Source organism: Helianthus annuus, chromosome 11 (assembly GCF_002127325.2).
Source record: "Helianthus annuus cultivar XRQ/B chromosome 11, HanXRQr2.0-SUNRISE, whole genome shotgun sequence".
In the NCBI taxonomy this organism is placed as follows: Eukaryota; Viridiplantae; Streptophyta; class Magnoliopsida; order Asterales; family Asteraceae; genus Helianthus; species Helianthus annuus.
Window position 1 is genome coordinate 180,621,407 of NC_035443.2, and position 18,282 is coordinate 180,639,688.

General features: G+C 35.9%; 2 protein-coding genes across 2 annotated transcripts; both read right to left on the reverse strand.

The window, feature by feature from the left end:
- Positions 1-6,941: 6,941 nt before the first annotated feature.
- On the reverse strand, positions 6,942-15,404 carry LOC110942552. Its single transcript, XM_022184327.2, has 8 exons — positions 14,411-15,404; positions 12,206-13,096; positions 11,727-11,873; positions 9,461-9,567; positions 8,966-9,326; positions 8,808-8,879; positions 8,557-8,693; positions 6,942-7,715 (listed from the first exon to the last, which is right to left on the reverse strand). The coding sequence occupies exons 1-8, from the start codon at positions 15,296-15,298 to the stop codon at positions 7,310-7,312; spliced, it is 3,009 nt and encodes a 1,002-aa protein (XP_022040019.2). The 5' UTR covers positions 15,299-15,404; the 3' UTR covers positions 6,942-7,309.
- Positions 15,405-15,738: 334 nt separating this feature from the next.
- LOC110942565 (receptor-like protein kinase FERONIA) lies at positions 15,739-17,799 on the reverse strand. Its single transcript, XM_022184341.2, has 3 exons — positions 17,054-17,799; positions 15,995-16,271; positions 15,739-15,875 (listed from the first exon to the last, which is right to left on the reverse strand). The coding sequence occupies exons 1-3, from the start codon at positions 17,710-17,712 to the stop codon at positions 15,816-15,818; spliced, it is 996 nt and encodes a 331-aa protein (XP_022040033.1). The 5' UTR covers positions 17,713-17,799; the 3' UTR covers positions 15,739-15,815.
- Positions 17,800-18,282: the final 483 nt, after the last annotated feature.

An 18,282-nucleotide genomic window follows, 5' to 3' on the forward strand; every position in this document is an offset into this window, starting at 1 on the left:
TCAGAGGTATTTTAATAACATGTCGCCCATTTAAATCCTACCATACATCTTTTATTTTATCCGGGTTCTTGACACGTTTGTCTTACATGACACGTGTCTTTATTTTATTGGGTATGATTTTACGAGGTGTTACATCCTCACCCTCTTAAAAGAAATCTCGACCACGAGATTTACGGAAACAATTGAGGGTATTTTTCTTTCATCGTGGACTCTAACTCCCACGTATATTCGGGACCCCTACGGGCATCCCATTTCACCTTGACAATAGGCACATGCTTCCTTCGAAGCTTCTTTACCTGCCGATCCTCAATCAACAAAGGTTTTTCCACAAATTTCAAGCTCTCATCTACGTGTACATCTGTGTGTGGTATGACTAGCGATTCATCAGCTAGACATTTCTTCAGATTGCAGACGTGGAACACGTTGTGAATACCACTGAGCTCTTCAGGTAAGTTTAACTTATAAGCCACTGCTCCTACACATTCGATGATCTCAAATGGTCCTATAAATCTCGGGCTTAACACCAAATCGCATCACCCCTTTCCAGGGTGATACCTTAAGCAGAACTTTATCACCAACCTCAAACTTCGAGGTTTTCGCCTTTTATCCGCATTGAGTTCTTCTTGTAATAGTGACATTTGTTTATCGCTTAGAACCTGCCATAAGTTAGATAACTTTGTCATTAATCTTGCGACTTCGAATGACATGATTCCAATAACGGGTTTTTCGAGGTCTAAAGTTGCGGGTTTGGGTGAAGGTTTCCAGATAGAAGTGAACCATGATGATTCTTTCATTGTGACGATCCCCATTATAATCAAAAGGCTAAAGTTAATGCATTTTATTAATTGTTACAGGTCTTGATGATAAGCATCAACCTGTAAGAACAAACATTTTAACTGTTGGGTTTAATCGGTTGTTTAATGAGTCAACTGGGTCAGCAACTTAACGGGTCAACTGGTTTTTTATTTTGTTATCGTTTCCAATTGTGTGTGGAATAAGAAATAGTCTTCCAACTATTTCCGTTTGTATCGTTATTTACCGTTTATTTAATGTAGTTTGCATTGCCATTAATGATCATTCAGAAAATTTTGGAGCAAACATTTTCTTCATACCCATTTAGTTTTTTCATTAAATCAGGTCATACAAAGGCAATTTAGCCTTGTTACCCATTTATTTAAAAATATTTTAATAAATAATCAAAAAATAAGTTAGAAAACTTAACGTGTATATATTGCACACATTACTAAAAAAGAGTGATTTTTTTATCTCCTTTTTTTCTCATGTCTATCTCCCATCTACCACCATCCACTACCCATCCCCACACCATCTGCCCTCGCCACCACCCACCAAACACCATCTTCATCACACCAACACCCACTACCACCGAAGATCTGTTTCGTTCTTCTCACATCATCTTCGTCTCTTCTCTCTTAGCAAAACACCAGTGCATCATGAATTATTTGACAGGAAGTTCGTTTGTGTTGGTTCATTTATAAACAAACGAAAACGAACAAGAAATTTTGTCCGTGTAGTTAAATGGACGAACATGAATAGATGTTGCGTTCGTTCATTTATGTCTGCGAAGGTTCGATAACGCGTTCGTTTGTGTTCAATAGTTCACTATTGTTTTTAGGTTTTTATATTTTATTTAAATACTTCATAAATATAAAATATTTAATAAGTGTTGATCGGTGCATTTTAGGTAGAATGTGTTGAATAGTAATTATGTTACAAATGCATCTATATGATATAAAATATGTTAATTTTGTTAGCATTTGTACTTGGTAGGTTATGAAGAATATAATCTTAAAACAATTTATACATATAATAAAGTAAATCGTATGAAGGACACATGTCATTAAATAAAAAGTCCTTTAATGTGTTTTCCCGCCTAAATAGAATTATCAACACCTGTTATATTGTAGCACCTATTATATTGTAGATAAATACTTTAAATTTCAAATATATCTGCTTTTATAAATCCTAAAATTAAGGAAGTTTAATTTTAAAATTTTGAATTCCTTGAACGTATAATATACATATATGATTGGTTTTTCCTTTTTATTAAATTTAATTCCCTAATGCTTATTTATTTAATTATCATTAATCTTTAATCTTTTAATTTATCATTACCTTTTATTAATAATAATAGGATTAATTTCATATATACCCTTACAAACTTGAAAATTTTCATATATTCCGAGCAAAAAAATGAAAAATATTATATATATACCCTTACAAAAACCAAAAATATCATATATGTCCTTACAAATAGTTAAAATATCAAAAATACCCAATTTATTAAAAACAATCTAATAAATAGTCACTTTTTTATTGAAAGGTTAATAAATAGTCACTTTACACTTTTTTTTTTACTTTTAAGTTTTCTTATATGTTCATATTTTTATATAACACATTTTAAGCTTAAATTTATTTTTAACCTTTTTTTGTTTTTATTTTTCTATTTTCATATTTTTATATAACACATTTTAAGCTTAAATTTATTTTTACCCTTTTTTTGTTTTTATTTTTCTATTTTTTTCAGTATTCTCCATATATATAATATTTAAGCTAACTAAATTAAACTAGAAAAGAGTAAATATAATATATGAAGTTAAAGGTCATATATGAGATTTCAAAGTAACAGAACATCTTACTCTCATATTAAATAATAATATGTTTGCTCCTCTCTCCTTTTAAATCACAATATCAAATCATTATTTTTTCCGCTTCCCCCTATTCTTAACCGATTGAATTATATATTATACAACCTGTGTAATATATGGTTTTATTCAACCTAATACACGGGTTTTTTTTATAAATATATTTACCTTTTTATTACTTAATATATTAAATTACATTACATTTATTCAACCCGTGTAACACACGAGGTTCTAACCTAGTAGATTCTATAAAGTAAAACAATTAGGTGACTAAGTGTAGGGGTTGGAAAATGAAATTTATTATGGTTAATTGCAATGGTTCATACACTAGAAAAGAAAAAAAATGATCGTGATAACAATTATGTTAATTCATACACTTCAATTAGTATTTTAAGTAGGCAGTCATATTTTACTTATTTGTTGGAGTTTTGTACAGATGAGAAGACAAAAGGCTTAAATTAATATCACATGGAATGGAATTAGGTGAATAGGTGGGCCACACTTAGAAGTAGCAGGCCACGAAACAAGTTTACAAGAAAAGAAACAATTGGGTTGGATGATTATATTTAGTGGGTTGTCCAAAAAGACGATTGGCAGCAAAAGGATTGGTTTACAATTTTTTTTTTTTTTTTTTTACGGCACAAGAGAATTAGCAAGGAGGTAATTGGAGGCATCTTTTGGAACGCACGGAAACAGAGGGCAGCCATGGGATTCAAGGTACAAAAATATCAAAGCAAAAAGATGACAAGCACGAGCGGTTAGGTTTTCTGCGGCTTTCTCTAGGCAGATAGTTCACTTAGTTTTTTACTTTTCTCAGTTTATACTCATGTTTTAATGTGTTTTTGACCTTGACAAAGGTGTCTTTCGGGTAATTTTTGGGTCACTTAGATGTTTGTCGAGGCTTCCCTTAGGCTCGTCCTTGCTAATGATGACTATCTCCTCCTCATCTTCCGTGTGAGTAAACCGAAAAATAGAAACTATATTTTTGTGGTTGAGATTTTTCAAAATCATCAGCTCGTTGAGCACAAGCCAATGATGATGACACTTCCTGGCAACAATATTGATCATGTTCCTGATTGCAAGAGTTGTCCTTTGTAAAGTTTAAAAGAGGTACCTTGTGTGAGCAAATTTTCATCAGGAAAATTATTCAAAACGGATTCTATGTCTTCAAAGGGGATGTATAAGAATTTCATATATTCATCCAGGACATGGCGGCCGTGTGTATGTAAGATGAAGACATCTTGAGGTCTGTTTTAATAGAGAAAAACAAATAATCGAATTTTAATTAAAATATTTTATTTCAATATATACGTTCTAATCAAGTATTTTGTTTTGGAATACATTCAAAAACATTTACATACTATAAATTTTCAACATGTATATATATTGGGGTGTTGTACACAAAGCTTAGGGGTGTTTTCAAAAAAATTTTACACTTTTAGTCCAAAATTTATTTGATTTTTCATTTTTAACCCAAAAGTTTTCATCTTTTTCAATTTAATCTCACATTTTTTTACTTTCAACTTTGGTCCCTATACTTATCATATTTCGCAAATTTTTTGTTTTACGTTTCATTCTGAATTTTGCAAGTTAACAAGATGCAACGTGCGTGTGTGGTTCAACGTTATTATCTTTCGTTTAACATTTCATTCTAATTTGTGAGTTAATACGACGCAACATACGTCTATGGTTCAACGTTTTTACGTTGTTTTTTCCCGTTTAACATAACAGGTTGGTCGCAAGGAGCTAGTATCCATATAGTTAGTAACTTCGTATATAAACAATTATCTACTTTCTATTTTAAATTTTTCAATATTCGTGTCTAATCAAATATGAGACGCAACTATACAAAAATGATTGGAAAAAAATAATATATAGATATTTTTTATTTAAACGAAATAAACTTGTTAAAAATACACCAAGAAAGTTCTCAACGTAAATTTGGCATAATAACGTGTTATCTCTTAAACTAGTCATTGTATAACCAATTTTAAGTAGAAAGATACAAAAATCACATAACACATGTATTTATCGATTTAACTATGATAAATAACCGCATAACCTATTATCTTCTGCTCTCTCATTATATATGACCAACCAACACAGTCATATATTGCGCGATGTTGTGCATGGATAATTCACAACTAAACAATAATTCGAACACGAATACAGGGGCGGAACCAAAGGGGGGTCAAGAGGGTCCGTTGACCCTCCGATCACCGGAACTTTTTGAATTTTTATTTATAAATTTTGAGTTTTTGAAGAACAAAATTAGAGATGGACCCCATAATTTGAACCAGTATAGAATATAAGCTTATAATGACCCCCTAACTAAACCGTTCTGGTTCCGCCAATGCACGAATAGAATGTAGTAGATTTATATTGATTTGCGATTGATTACAACTAAGAAACTGAAAGTAGTGCAGGATAGTGATAGGAAAGGGGATGGGAAACCAAGAAATTACAGAGCAGGGAGATGAGAAGAAGAAACCACTTCTTAACAATAATCATTCATGTGCTCGCTCTCAATCTCTCCGGCTTATATATTTCCTTCACATTTCCATAGACTTGTTCCCTTAGTAAGCTTATGAAATGGGCTGCTAAGTTGGGCCCATGGTGGTCTAGTCGATTCATAACATTACTCCCCTCTTTTAAAATCACCTTGTCCTCAAGGTGCAAGGCTGCAAAAAGTTTGAGCAAACGGGTAGTTGCAGCCCACTGTACTAATGGTAACATCACTAAGATGAGTAATGGCCTGATGTCAATGGATGCAACTAACTTGTGAAGAGTAGTTCGTTGGTCTTGTTGGCAAATACACTTGCCAAACATCAAAACAAGAAATAATGCATTCAGTTTTAATGGGTTGAACAAGGTCGGGTTATTAGTGACTGAGCTGATATTGAAGAAGACTCGATGAAGGCCAAAATTTGGTACACCCAACGTTAAAACGATGCAGGCAAAGAACTCCATGGCTATGTGGTTAGTCTTGTTGGCAAATACACTTTGCAACCGAAATAAGTTTATGACGTAACTGTGGTACTAGTAAAACATCGGTTAATTTTAAAGAGCGAGAATTAGTGGGTAATGTGGTTTGACCGACATGAGTGATAGGAAGACTCGTACCGTTTCCAAGCATAATTTCATCGGGGCCACCGTATTCGGGTAGGGTGTGGAGGGATGCTCCTTCATGATAGGCATATTCGTGGCACCTGTATCAAACATTGCCCATGGGGTAGGCTATGAAGTTGATCTCGCTAAGGAGGTATTGATCATCGGGCTTGATGACGTAGGCATGGAGATAGTAATATTATTTTCTTTTAGAAAACGCACCAGCTTCCTGCACTCCTTGGTGTCGTGACCTGGAATAGAGCAATACTGACAAAAAAATGGATTACAGTTGCCGCGAGATGGGGCATTGTTCCAGCTTTGTTGTGGTTGAGATTTAGTGAACCGTGACCCATTGTTGTTGAACCGGAGTGTACCGCGAGAGTCTGAGTTGGGCTTGCCATTTGGACGGGATGGGAACCTTTGTGCCGTGTTGACCGTTACCACCGGTGAGGCCGATTGCGCCTCCAGGAGAGTCCGTTCATGATCAACGAGTTTGTAGAAAAGATCGACAAACATAATAGTGGTGTCTCTCATTTTAAGGACAACAGCTAGCATAATTATCGCCGAGTTGGTTGACAATGTGTACGATCAGATCGTCATGAGTGACCGGTTCACAGGCCAAGGTGAGTTCATCAGCAATTGCTTTCATATCGTGCAGAAATTCAGCCATTGATCATGTACCTTCGGGGTTCTTTGCAAGACAAGACTTAAGGATATGATGCGAGACCGCGAGGTGCCTGCAAAACTAGCATTTACTTGTTCACAGGCTGTTCTGGATGTGTCAGCGGAAGCAAGGATGTGTTGAATGGAGTCGGAGCAGCAACCGAGAATCGTGCCAAGAATGATCTGATCTTGGCGGAGCCATAGGGTGTATTCAGGGTTGGGTTTAGTGGCATCATAGGGAAGCTGTTTCGGGGGTGGGCTGGTTGAACCATCAACAAAGGTTTCGAGACCGAGGCCGACTAACGTGGCCATGACCTGTTTGCGCCGCGATGTGTAATTGGCGGTGGTAAGTTTGATCGTCTTTTGAGCAAGTGGTACCAACCAATCCAATGTTTTTTACATAGTTTTAAATTTGAATGGAAATTGACTTAGGTTTCTCGTAAAAAAAAATAAAAATAAAAAAATCTGTGGAAACAATATGATGGCACCATCAGAAACTTCTTCATGTCATGCTGCAAAGGAAATTTCCCATATTTATCAAAGATAAAGTTAATACAGTTTGTGACGGGTTTCAATGATAAGCATGAAACCTATAAGAACAAACATTTTAACAAGAGAAACATAAAACTTCATTCATACTTCTTGCAATAGATTACAACGATGTGTTACACAAAGAATCATCTAAATCAACATTCAGGGTGTCATCTCTGGTGAGCCTTGACACACCTTCAGCCTTATCATTCTTAACGGGAGATTCGCTCACACTGACACCGCCACATCAGCACCAAGCATATGATTATGTTCTATAAACGGATCTGCCTACCGAGCTGCTTCTGGCTTAGACTAAGATAAGGCTAAAATTGTCATGTACGAACTTAGATCGGACGAAAATATATGCCTTGTACAATAAGGCCCGACATTGTTCCTTCATAAGTTATGAGTTTCAAATTAACAAAAAGATGATTATTTTTAGGCTCATATTTTGAATTGAATTTCCACACAATAACCTCCATCCATCCATCTTTCCTCTGTCTTGGAACCCAGTCAGTATCGTGTACATTCCAGGGGTTTGGGTATCTAAAATAAACAACTCCCGTCTCTTTGCTTCTCCAGTGGAACAAATCGCGTACTATCACCGGACCATGCAACCCACGGCACTTTTCTGAAAGCTTGAACACGAGGTAGCACACATTTCCGGTATTTTCTGACAACATTTGAGTTTTGATCTCACACTTGATATGCAATACTTGCTGTCGTTGAAACTCAATCGCCCCACTATATCTGCATGTATGGCATAGCATATAGTTATGTACTTCTTAAAGATTGTTGTGGTTTTACTGGTTAAGAATATAAGGACCCTTCTTGTAAACATTCAAAGTAGAGGGGTTGTTAATAATAAGTAGTAAATGTCATAACAAAGTCAGTTAGCAGTTTAATAAAGCTTTTAACCATTTCAGTTTTAGAACTTCTATAACACTTTGACCCTTTTAGTTATATATAAGGGGGAAGGGGCACTCCATGCATAGGGGATCAAGGGTTTGAACCAGTTTCATAATAACGTCGCTACCCCCTAGGGTAAGCAAGGCGGGTTGGTTAAGCTAGTAGCTTTATTAGTGTAAGGGTTGAGTTTGTTTGAGGAGGTTGTTGACCATGAGATTGGTGGGGGCATTTAACTTTTTATAAATTAAAAAAAAATTAGTCATGGGTAAGTGCCGCCAGTGTGTTGGTTGGTCAGGGCTAGGGTTCATACCCTTGAGTGCAGTGGCGGACTTAGAGTGTAAATAGGGGTAGCACGGGCTACCCCTCAACCCCGTCTCCATAGTGTAAAAATACCCCTTAACTCCATTTCCGTAGTGTAAAAATACCCCTCAACTTCGTTTCTGTTATATAAAGGATACCCCTGATCCTAAAAAAAATGAGGATACCCCTAACTTTTTGAGCTGGTTCCGCCACTGCTTGAGTGTTCATTCCTCACTAAAACATCAAACACTTTAGTCTTTCATAAATTATATAAAACTCTGAACCTGTTAGCTTTTTATTAAACTTATACAACAAAACAATGATTATTAGAAATAAATATATTAGTTAGTGTATACTTATATGATGAAATTAGAGAACAAACCTGGATTGGATTGCCACATTAGAAAGCATATCTTCATTTGAAGCAAGCATCTCGTCTTTCTTTCTCTTTTTTTGACATAACGAGAACCAAGTCACGCAATCTTTCTTTACCTTCATGGGACTTGGATATAACCACAACTGTTTGATCAAAGATTAAGACGTTATAAAAAAACAAGAATGAATAATTGTATTCTACAATACAAACTCTTCTTAAAAACATGCTTCTTCATGATTAGGTGTAAATTATCACACCTTATCCGCCTTCGATTTTGATTTCAAGGCTTGATGGACTCCCTTTAACTTTTCAATTTCTTCGTGTTTTACCTGCATAAAAATTTTAAGAACATTTTGAAAACTTTTAATTGATAGAACAGTATATAATGGGAACCAAAGAGTAAATTGAAACTTGCATTGTCAATTGCTTGAAACTGAATGCCTTCAATGTAGATGGAATCACTTCCACAATAGCATCGTGAAAAGCCTTCCAGTAGAACCTCAAAATCAGTATCTTTTTTGTGATTCAAGAATTGAAATAATTCAATCATCATCCACCCATCTTCTCTCCATGTTGCGAAATATGCATTCAAGCTTTCATTCCCCATTTTGTACTTTAGGTTCACATACATCCGCTTAGCTTGAGATTTTCTTGGACCACTAAATCTAAAGATGAGATGAACTTTATAATTGTCACTTGGAGATAAATATTGTGTTCTTATCTTGATCTGAATATTCAAATTTGATACATAAAACATCTCTGCTACTTTCGGGAACCTGCTTCAAGCATTGAACGGGTTAGGTATGCTAATCATTTTTCTTAAATAAAAGAATGGTTTCAAAATGTTTGTCATTTATAAAACTGAAAATAGATTATCATACAAAATACACAAATGGAATGAGAGAGAAACCTTGATTCGGGAAGAGATCGCCATTTAGGTAACAAATGGTTCTTATATGAAAATCTTTTTGCTGATATCATTTCATTTCTTTCCCCGTTACTTCCGAGTGAGAACAACTATTACACACAAAAAAGTTAAACTTAAAAACCCCTTACACAAGTCCGAAATATGTGGAGTATTTATAATTATTAGCCATTCACACAAGAAGATTATTAGGGTATCCGGGGCACACTCGGGGAGTGAATGCGGTGACCCCTAACCCCGATCGGGAACACCGCCGCCGTCAACGCGGGGACCCGATTCGGGGAAGGGTTTCGGTGTGTATTCACCGCGTTGAAATGGCACATTGTTTGAGGAACGGTCATATTTAACGGTCAAATTAAATAAAAAAAATCACTTTTTAAACAAATATAAATAACCACACCCTTCACTCATTTTTTATACTCTCAAACCACACCCTTCATTCATTTTTTATACTCTCAAATCACACCCACTTCACTCATTTTTTATACTCTCAAATCACACCCACTTCACTCATTTTTTATACTCTCAAACCACACCCACTTCAAACCGAGCAATGGAGAACCAACCCCGCGAAGCCAAGAAAAAAACTAAGGGACGGGGCTCGCAACCGTCTCGTGGTGGTTCGAGCGGTGCAAGTGCACAACCACAACACCCTTTCGGATATACTTCACAACCCCCGTTTTTTTTCCAACAACTTTCACACCCCTCCTTTTACAACACCCAACCACCCAATTTCAGATATTTTCAAAATTTGTTATCAATGGATGCTCCTCCTCAATCCCCCGCCTTCGACCCATATGGTTTTCGTTCCCCACAAGTTCCATCTACACGAGGAAATGTCGAACGTCCTCTACCTATTTACGACGACGAGGACGATGAGGTAGTGCCCGAAACTCAAAATTTGGGAGACGACGACGAGGACGAGGAAGATGAATATAATGTGGATGAAGACGCGGGCAACGAAGAAGATGACGCTCGGGATAAAAAGAGAAAAATGAAGAGCCAAAATTGGACAAAGGTCCAAGAAGAGGCGTTGGCGAAGGCGTGGGTACATTGAGCTACCAACAAAAAGAAGGGCAATCAACAAAACCGCGATAGTTTTTGGCGTAAGATTTTAGATCATTTTAACGCCACCGTTGGTGGAAGTAATCGGACCGTGCATCAAGTACGGTCTAAATGAAACCCGATGCTGACGAAAATAAACTTTTTCAACGGCCTATACCAACAAGCGGTAAAAATTATATTTTTTAACATTGTATATTTTTTAATTTTCTTTACTAAGTTCATATTTTTTAACACTTATTATTTTATAATATGTAGGGTCGCACACGAGGAAGCGGATGTAAGGATCTCGACGTGATGAAAGTCGCTTTAAAAGAATTTAAAGAGAGATTTCCAAACGGTTTTCAACATGTGGAGGCTTGGGAGGTCGTTCGAAAACACGACAAATGGGCCCAAGTCCCATTGTTCGGTGAGGAAGGGGAAGGTTCGGCACAAAAAAGAGCGTTGACGTGGACCCTTCCATACCCGACATGAACGAAGACCCCTCGCCACAAAGAACACAACGGCGAGACAAGCGTCAAGCGACATCGTCCGAGGGAAGCTCGGCCGAGTTGGCGGCACAATTCAAAGAGTACACTGCCATGAAAGAAGCGAAGCACGCGATGGAATTGGAGGTGATTGAATTGAGGAAGAAACGAGAGTTGGAGGCTCGTGAGCTCATATCGGAACAACACGAGACGATGAAAAACTACAATTACGATCGAGATATGAAAACATTACTCAAGCCGCACGATGATGCTCCGCCAAATATGTTGCCGTTCATCCTCGCCCGAAAGCGCGGCATCGCTAACAAGTACGGGTGGCCGTGCGATTTCTAAAATTTTTATTTTCTAGTTTTATTGTAATTTTTATTTTCTTGTTTGAATGTAATTTTAATTTTCTAGTTTGAATTTAATATTTATTTTTATTTTCTACTTTGAAATGTCTTTTGTTAAATTTTATTTAATTTTTATTAATATTTTTTTATATACATGCATAATTACAACAAATAAAAAAACAAAAAAAAAAAATAAAAAGCCAAGTCCCCTAAGAGGGGAGTGCCGCCATCAATTTAGGGTGTTAGGGGAGTTTAAGAGGGGAGTTGACGTGGCACACGAGGATTGGTTATGCGTAAGAGAGGGGACTCCCCTCTTAGGGGAGTGCCCCTCTCACCCTTAGGTAAAATGAAATATGAGGAGGAGTTGGTTACCACTTTGGCGTCTTGAAGGAGGATTCCTTTAGACAACATGTCGTAGAGATCCTTTTTCATTTCAAAGTCACACTCTGGAGTTTTTGACGCCCGGATGATTTCTTTGTAGTCTATAGGCAGCTTGGGCTCCCATATTTCATAATCCTCCTATACATTTAATAATAATTAAACAATCACAGGATTTTCATTTTATATGTTATTGGTTTTCATTTTAATTAATACGTGAGATATTTCTTTTTTCCTTGAAAAGCAAAATAAAAATACACAACAAAAATTGATTTCAGGTACAAAATAGCACATGACAACTTATCTCAAAACCTGATTTTATGTTCACCTTTTTAAGAAATATTTTTCATGTAGTTCAACAATTATTAATTTCTGTTTACCTTTTTACATGTTTATACATTTTTTTAAAAATAGTTTTCTTATAAATGTACTTGAAGCAAGAATCCAGCTGAGATAGATGTATGAAAACTTACTTGGAATTCCAATGCCTTTTTAAGCTGTATTATTAGCTCGTTTATATTAGGCCGCTCATCCAGGTCAACCTCTAAGCATTGAATGGCAACAGTTTGAAATGTAGTCAATGATTGTGGCATAATTTGTTCCTTTATACCCTCAAATATCATCTTATCAAGCTTTCCTTCTTCATTGTAGTATCTTACAACTGAGGGACCTAACGATTGAGAGTGATTCTCACATCCCTCTGCACATGCCAATCTCCCGCACAACATCTCAAACAAAATCACACCTAACGAGTATATATCCGAGTGCTGTGTTAGGAAACCCTCATTTTCGTACTTTGGGTCAGTGTATCCCAACGAGGTGCAAGCATTATCATCCACAAGTTTACCTCTTTCAACGGAGAACTCCAAATTAGAAATTTTAGCATTCCAATCAGCATCAAGTAGAATGCTACCACTTCTAATGTCCCTATGCCGCATCAAATACTCTTGCTCTACACCACCTTCATGAAGAAATTTCAATCCAGTTGCAGCATCAATGCATATCTTGAGGCGTTTCATCCATGTAAGACTAGGATTGTCCAAATGTTTAGCGAGACTTCCATTACAGGCATGCTCGTAAACGATGATTTTTTCATTCATTTGGTTACAGTAGCCTACAAGACCAATAATGTTCTCATGTTTATATTTGAGAAGCGTTTCAAACTCCGTCAAAAACTGTATATGTCCTTGATGATACTTGCCATCCCACCGCTTTACAACAACGGGGGTACATGCGTAAGCATGCACAACTTCTCCTTCATACAGCTTCCAAAATCTTCCTTCTCCAATGCAATTGCAATCACTGAAGTTTTGTGTACCCAATTTTATCATTGTAAGTGATATATGTAGGTTGTTCGTGTATTTCTGTGAATCATGGCACTTAAAAAAATCAACTTTGTAATCACAAAAAACTACATACAATTGCAATATGCAACAACTATATTAGAAAAATTACCATCTGGTAATTAAAGCACCGATACTGCATTAAAAGATTCAGAAAGAAAAAAATATGTATGTGTGTAAGGACATTGGATTTAATAATTGAACCATCTAACGTACTCAAAGACAGAGAAGTATTAAGTATATATATATTTTTTCAAATATGCAACAACTGTATTCTAATTTTTACATTGGTAATGATATTTAATGCAAAAAAGGACTGGTTGTTAATTAAATTGTATACCAGTTTCAATTTTTGTCTTATGGACGTAAAAATAAGCCATAGGAAATAGAGAGACCTCTGTTTTGGATATCATGGATTCATCTTATAACAAGAACATTTACTCTTATTGTTCAAGCATATTTTGTGACATATTCTGAAACAAAACATTTGTTTTTGCGTTGTATACCACCTGTCATTTTCCGATGTGCGATGTTTATACGCCCATGTTAAGTTCATGATAACAAAATACCAATTGAAAATATACTTGGTTAACCGACCCATAACCGACCACCATAACCACCAAAACTGCCATAACCGAAACCGCCATAACCACCGGTTATAGTTATGACTTTTCAATAACCGACATCTCGGTTATGGTTATGGTTATGACTCAAAACCGACCCAAACCGACCCATGCATACCCCTAATTCAAGTAATAATTACTTTGTATGAAACATTAGTAAATAGATTCATAAACTGAAGATGAGATTAACACTAAATTTAACTCTTAAAATCATAATAGAAAATAGACCTTAAAAATGTGTTTGTTTTAGTTGAATGACAAAATCCATATGACAAAACCTATCTAACGTGTTGCATTTTTAAAAAGCCTCTATCACACATCCTACTCCCCTTTCTCCCTCATTTTTTTTTAAATAATATTTAAATTCTTCATTTTCTCTCCCTTCCTTTTAATATTTATTCAGTAATCTTTTAAGACTTTGCTTATAAGGAACGCACGAAAAAAAATATTTGCTAAGATTTCAAACCATTTTCGGTATATGTATTCTTTTATGTATTTAGATTGAACTCATGTCATCAAGTTCAGCAAATAATAGAACAAGCAACAAAGTTAAGGTATGAGTTATGAATTAATGGTGTGTTATATTTTATATAAAGTTTGTAATATAAAGTTTTTCGCTTTGAGCTTTATGCCTTGTAAACTAATGTGAACATAGATCATACGGTAACTAATTTACGAATAAGGAAGTCACATTTTGAAACAGGTTACTTACTTGAAAAATCAATGCTTCTTCAAGTTCTTTAATGATGACTGCCATAGTCGGACGCTCGGATTGAGTTTCCGCCAAACATTGATATGCAATTTTTAAGAACGTTTCTATAGAATCCTGATTGACACACCCTTTTAGCATAGAAATGATTTCATCAGCTTCCATTAATTTTGGATCTACCATTCCCTTCAGTGTTCCTTCATTGTAGCGTTGTCGAGCTACTGATGGAAGCCCTTTCTCACCATAGATTTTATCATATGCCAACCTCCCACACAATATTTCAAAGAGAACTACTCCAAAAGAGTAAATATCTGATTCCTTTTTCAACTTCCCAGAGTTCACATATTCTGGATCTAAGTACACTTCTGTACCGGCAACATTGTTGGTAATAAGGGTGGTACCTTGTTGATTTGTGCACTGTAACTTCGAAAGCCCAAAGTCGGCTATCTTTGCCACCCAAGTATCATCCAATAAGATGTTTGCACTTTTTATATCTCGATGTATTATCATTGGTTTGCGGGTGTGAAGATAATTTAATCCAAGTGCTATATCAAGGCATATTTGTAAACGTTGAGCCCAATCAAGATTAGTCACGTTATCCATGTCACCCAAATAATTATCAAGACTTCCATTAGCAACATACTCGTAAACAAGAATCAACTCACGTCCTTCGTCACAAAATCCTAAAAGTGGGACAATGTTTGGATGCTTACAATTACTAAGTGTTCTAATTTCTGCAACAAACCCTTGTTCTCCTTGTCTATCTACTCTACTATAGAGGCGCTTGATAGCCACAGAACCATATTTCTTACGCAATTCAACTTCACTCTTTCCTTCAATTTCCAAAACATTTATACCATCAAAATGGTCAAGTTCTGCTTTGTACACCATACCATATCCACCTGACCCAATGCAGTAGGTTTTAGAAAAATTTCCAGTGGCCAACTCTATGTCCTTCAATCGCAGTCTCAAGTCATCCAAGCCTTTCCCCTACAATATTACGTGTTAGAGAAAAGCAGGCAGATGCACTTGAACATTACAATACTCATAAAAAGGGATGCCCCGAATTTAACATTACGGATTAGAAGACAAGTAGAGAAACGCATGATATATTTGCTAGTAAGGATGAGAATGCAATATTACCATGTCTTTGTCACTTCATTGATATGTTCGTTTCTAGAATCAGAAATTTTTAAAGATAAAGCTCAAAATAACTTCTTACTTTTTCAAGGTTTTTTTTAGGTTTATAAAGTATATGTGATGTTTATATTAGGAAACACAAATAAGGGTTAAAAAATAATATTGTATACATAAAAGTAACTTCGATTAAATATTTTGTTTGTACTTTGTAGCATTGGTCTAAGGTAACTATTATTTGCTGCAATCACTTGAATCAAACTGAAAAAAGTTATCTTGCCTTCAAATGGTTGGATGTTGTACCTTCAACAGCCACAAGTGTTATTTGTTCCTTCATTTCAAATAATCCCAACAATGAGAATTAAATTAATAGAATTATAGACTGTTAGTTAATAGTTATTACAAAAAAATAAAAAAAGAATTCAAAATTAGCTAGATTGATTGTCTTACATGTTTGCGTTGAAGTTCCAATGCTCTCTCAAGTCTTGTGCGTATCGTATTCATGTCGGGACGCTGTGATCGTTTCTCCTTTATGCAACAATATGCTATTTCAGCGAACATGTTCAATGATTGCAAGTTCATTTGTTTTTGAAGAACAGGATCTATCAAATTATCAAGTTTTCTTTCTTCATAATGTGCTCTAGCCATTCGAGCAAAATACCAGTTATCATCGTTTGGAATAGACGCTTCTCTTCCAAACAAGACTTCAAACAACACGACACCAAAGGAGTATTAGCGGGAATATCTTTACATTAATTGTATTTGACTATAGAATTATTATTTCCATAAATTGTGCATAATTAGCTCCTGTAATCTCTCCTAGCATAGTTAGCTCCTGTAATCTCTCCTAGTATCTTGTATATATACTCGGTCATTCTCAATGAAATTCATTCAAGTTTTGACATTTCACATGGTATCAGAGCCGATACCTTGCTGATACCCCTGCAGTCTCTTCTCGGATTTCGATCCATTTTTTTTTCAGGGTTTCGACCCTCTGCACCTACTTCCAGCCAACCCCTTCATCCCTGTTCACCTTTCTTTTCGCCTCTGTCACCCCTGTTTTCAATGGGTGACAAAACTGACACCTCTTCCAACACCACCAAACCTTCGGTTCCCCTACACCCTGTCTACACAGTCACAGACATCACCAAAAAGGTTCGGATTCTTGATGGTGTCAAGGTCACGTACTCCGCGTGGGTGAAGCTTTTCAACCTTCACGCACGTGGGTACGAGGTCCTTGACCATATCACCAATGAACCGCCTGCTAAAGACGACCCTACCTATGCTCAGTGGATGAAGATCGACGCGGTTGTGCTCCAATGGATTTACAGTACTCTATCTGATGAGTATGTTCTTCGTGTTCTTGAAGAACCATCCACGGCTCTCCAAGCTTGGAACCGTGTGAAAGATTTGTTTCACAATAACAAAGGCCCTCGTTGTGCAGCCCTCCAATCCCGGTTTGTTAATCTTAAACTCAGTTCGATGTCCTCCCTGGAAGCCTACTGTCAGGAGAAAATGTCTGACTTATGATTCAAACCTCTCGTGTCTTCATATGCCGGGTCCATATAATGCAATGAGCCATTGTACTTACCGGTAAGGTGAAGATGATGCGTTTTAGCTATAACCGCAAATTTAAAACCATGTAACTTGGGTTCCCAGTTGTGATCTAGTAAAATTTTGGAGCTTCTGATGTTACCGTGTATGAGATAATGATTTTCTCCTGCATCATAATGAAGGTAACTCGGTGCATGTGCGACCCCGACACATATAAGCAATCTTTGCATCCAAGTGAGCGTTGGGCTACCAAGATGTTTGTCAAGACTTTCATTGGCCTCATACTTGTTGATGATGATGAATGCCTCATCATCCTTATCTATATCCTTCAAAGTCCACTTATATGTAGAAACGATATTTTTGTGCTTGAGATGTTGAAAAAACATAAGCTCGGTATCCACAATGACCCATTGTGGACATATCCTAGCAACAATATTGATGGAGTCCCCTTGTTGCAAGAGGAGTTGTCCTTTGTAAACATGAAAAGATGAACCACGTGTGAGGAGATTTTCATCAGCGAAGTTGTTGGTGGCGTATTCTATCTCTTCTATTGGGATTAGTAAGGAACGAACATATTCTTCAAAGTTCATCTCTTGGGTAGATGAAGAAGACATGATGCTTGTGTTGTTGACCAAAATAAACACCGACGACACCAAAAGATTTATAAGCAGGTGAAGTGAGTTTAGGAGAGTAATATATATGTTGGGTAAAGTTCTTGTACAAATAATCTTAACATACTAAACATACAAATTGAAGGAAAACTCAAAAAGACAATTGGCATTTTTGTAATTATCAATAACTATCAAAGTTACTCTACAAATATACCTAAAAAAACCTAACCACTCCCCCCACCCCCAAAAAAACCTAAACCCCCCCCCCCCCCCAAAAAAAAAAAAAAAAAAACCTAAAAAAAACCTAACTCCCACCCCCAAAAACCTAAAAAAACCTAACCCCCCCCCCACCCAAGCTAAAATGCTAAAAACTAAACCCCCTAAAAAATCTAAAAAAATAAAAAAAAAACACACAAATTATTTTATTTTATTTTTTTAACATTTTTATTAAAAAATCGCTACTTTTAGTAGCAGCCAAAAAAAATTATTATTATTTTTTTTTTTTTGCTAACGAAATGTAGCGATTTTTTAATAAAAAATGTTAAAAAAAAAATTTGTGTTTTTTTAGGTATT

Excerpts from the sequence above, each read along its gene's own strand:
- LOC110942552 (XM_022184327.2), bottom strand. The coding sequence starts at position 15,298 with ATGGTGTACAAAGCAGAACTTGACCATTTTGATGGTATAAATGTTTTG. Across the intron at positions 8,694-8,807 it reads CAAAATCGAAGGCGGATAAG|TTGTGGTTATATCCAAGTCC; the intron begins GTGTGATAATTT and ends TTGATCAAACAG. Across the intron at positions 7,716-8,556 it reads AATGTGGCAATCCAATCCAG|ATATAGTGGGGCGATTGAGT; the intron begins GTTTGTTCTCTA and ends CCATACATGCAG.
- LOC110942565 (XM_022184341.2), bottom strand. The coding sequence starts at position 17,712 with ATGTCTTCTTCATCTACCCAAGAGATGAACTTTGAAGAATATGTTCGT. Across the intron at positions 16,272-17,053 it reads CATAAGTCAGACATTTTCTC|CTTTGGTGTCGTGTTGTTTG; the intron begins CTGACAGTAGGC and ends CCGCTAATACTC. Across the intron at positions 15,876-15,994 it reads TGGAACTTCAACGCAAACAT|GAACAAATAACACTTGTGGC; the intron begins GTAAGACAATCA and ends TTTGAAATGAAG.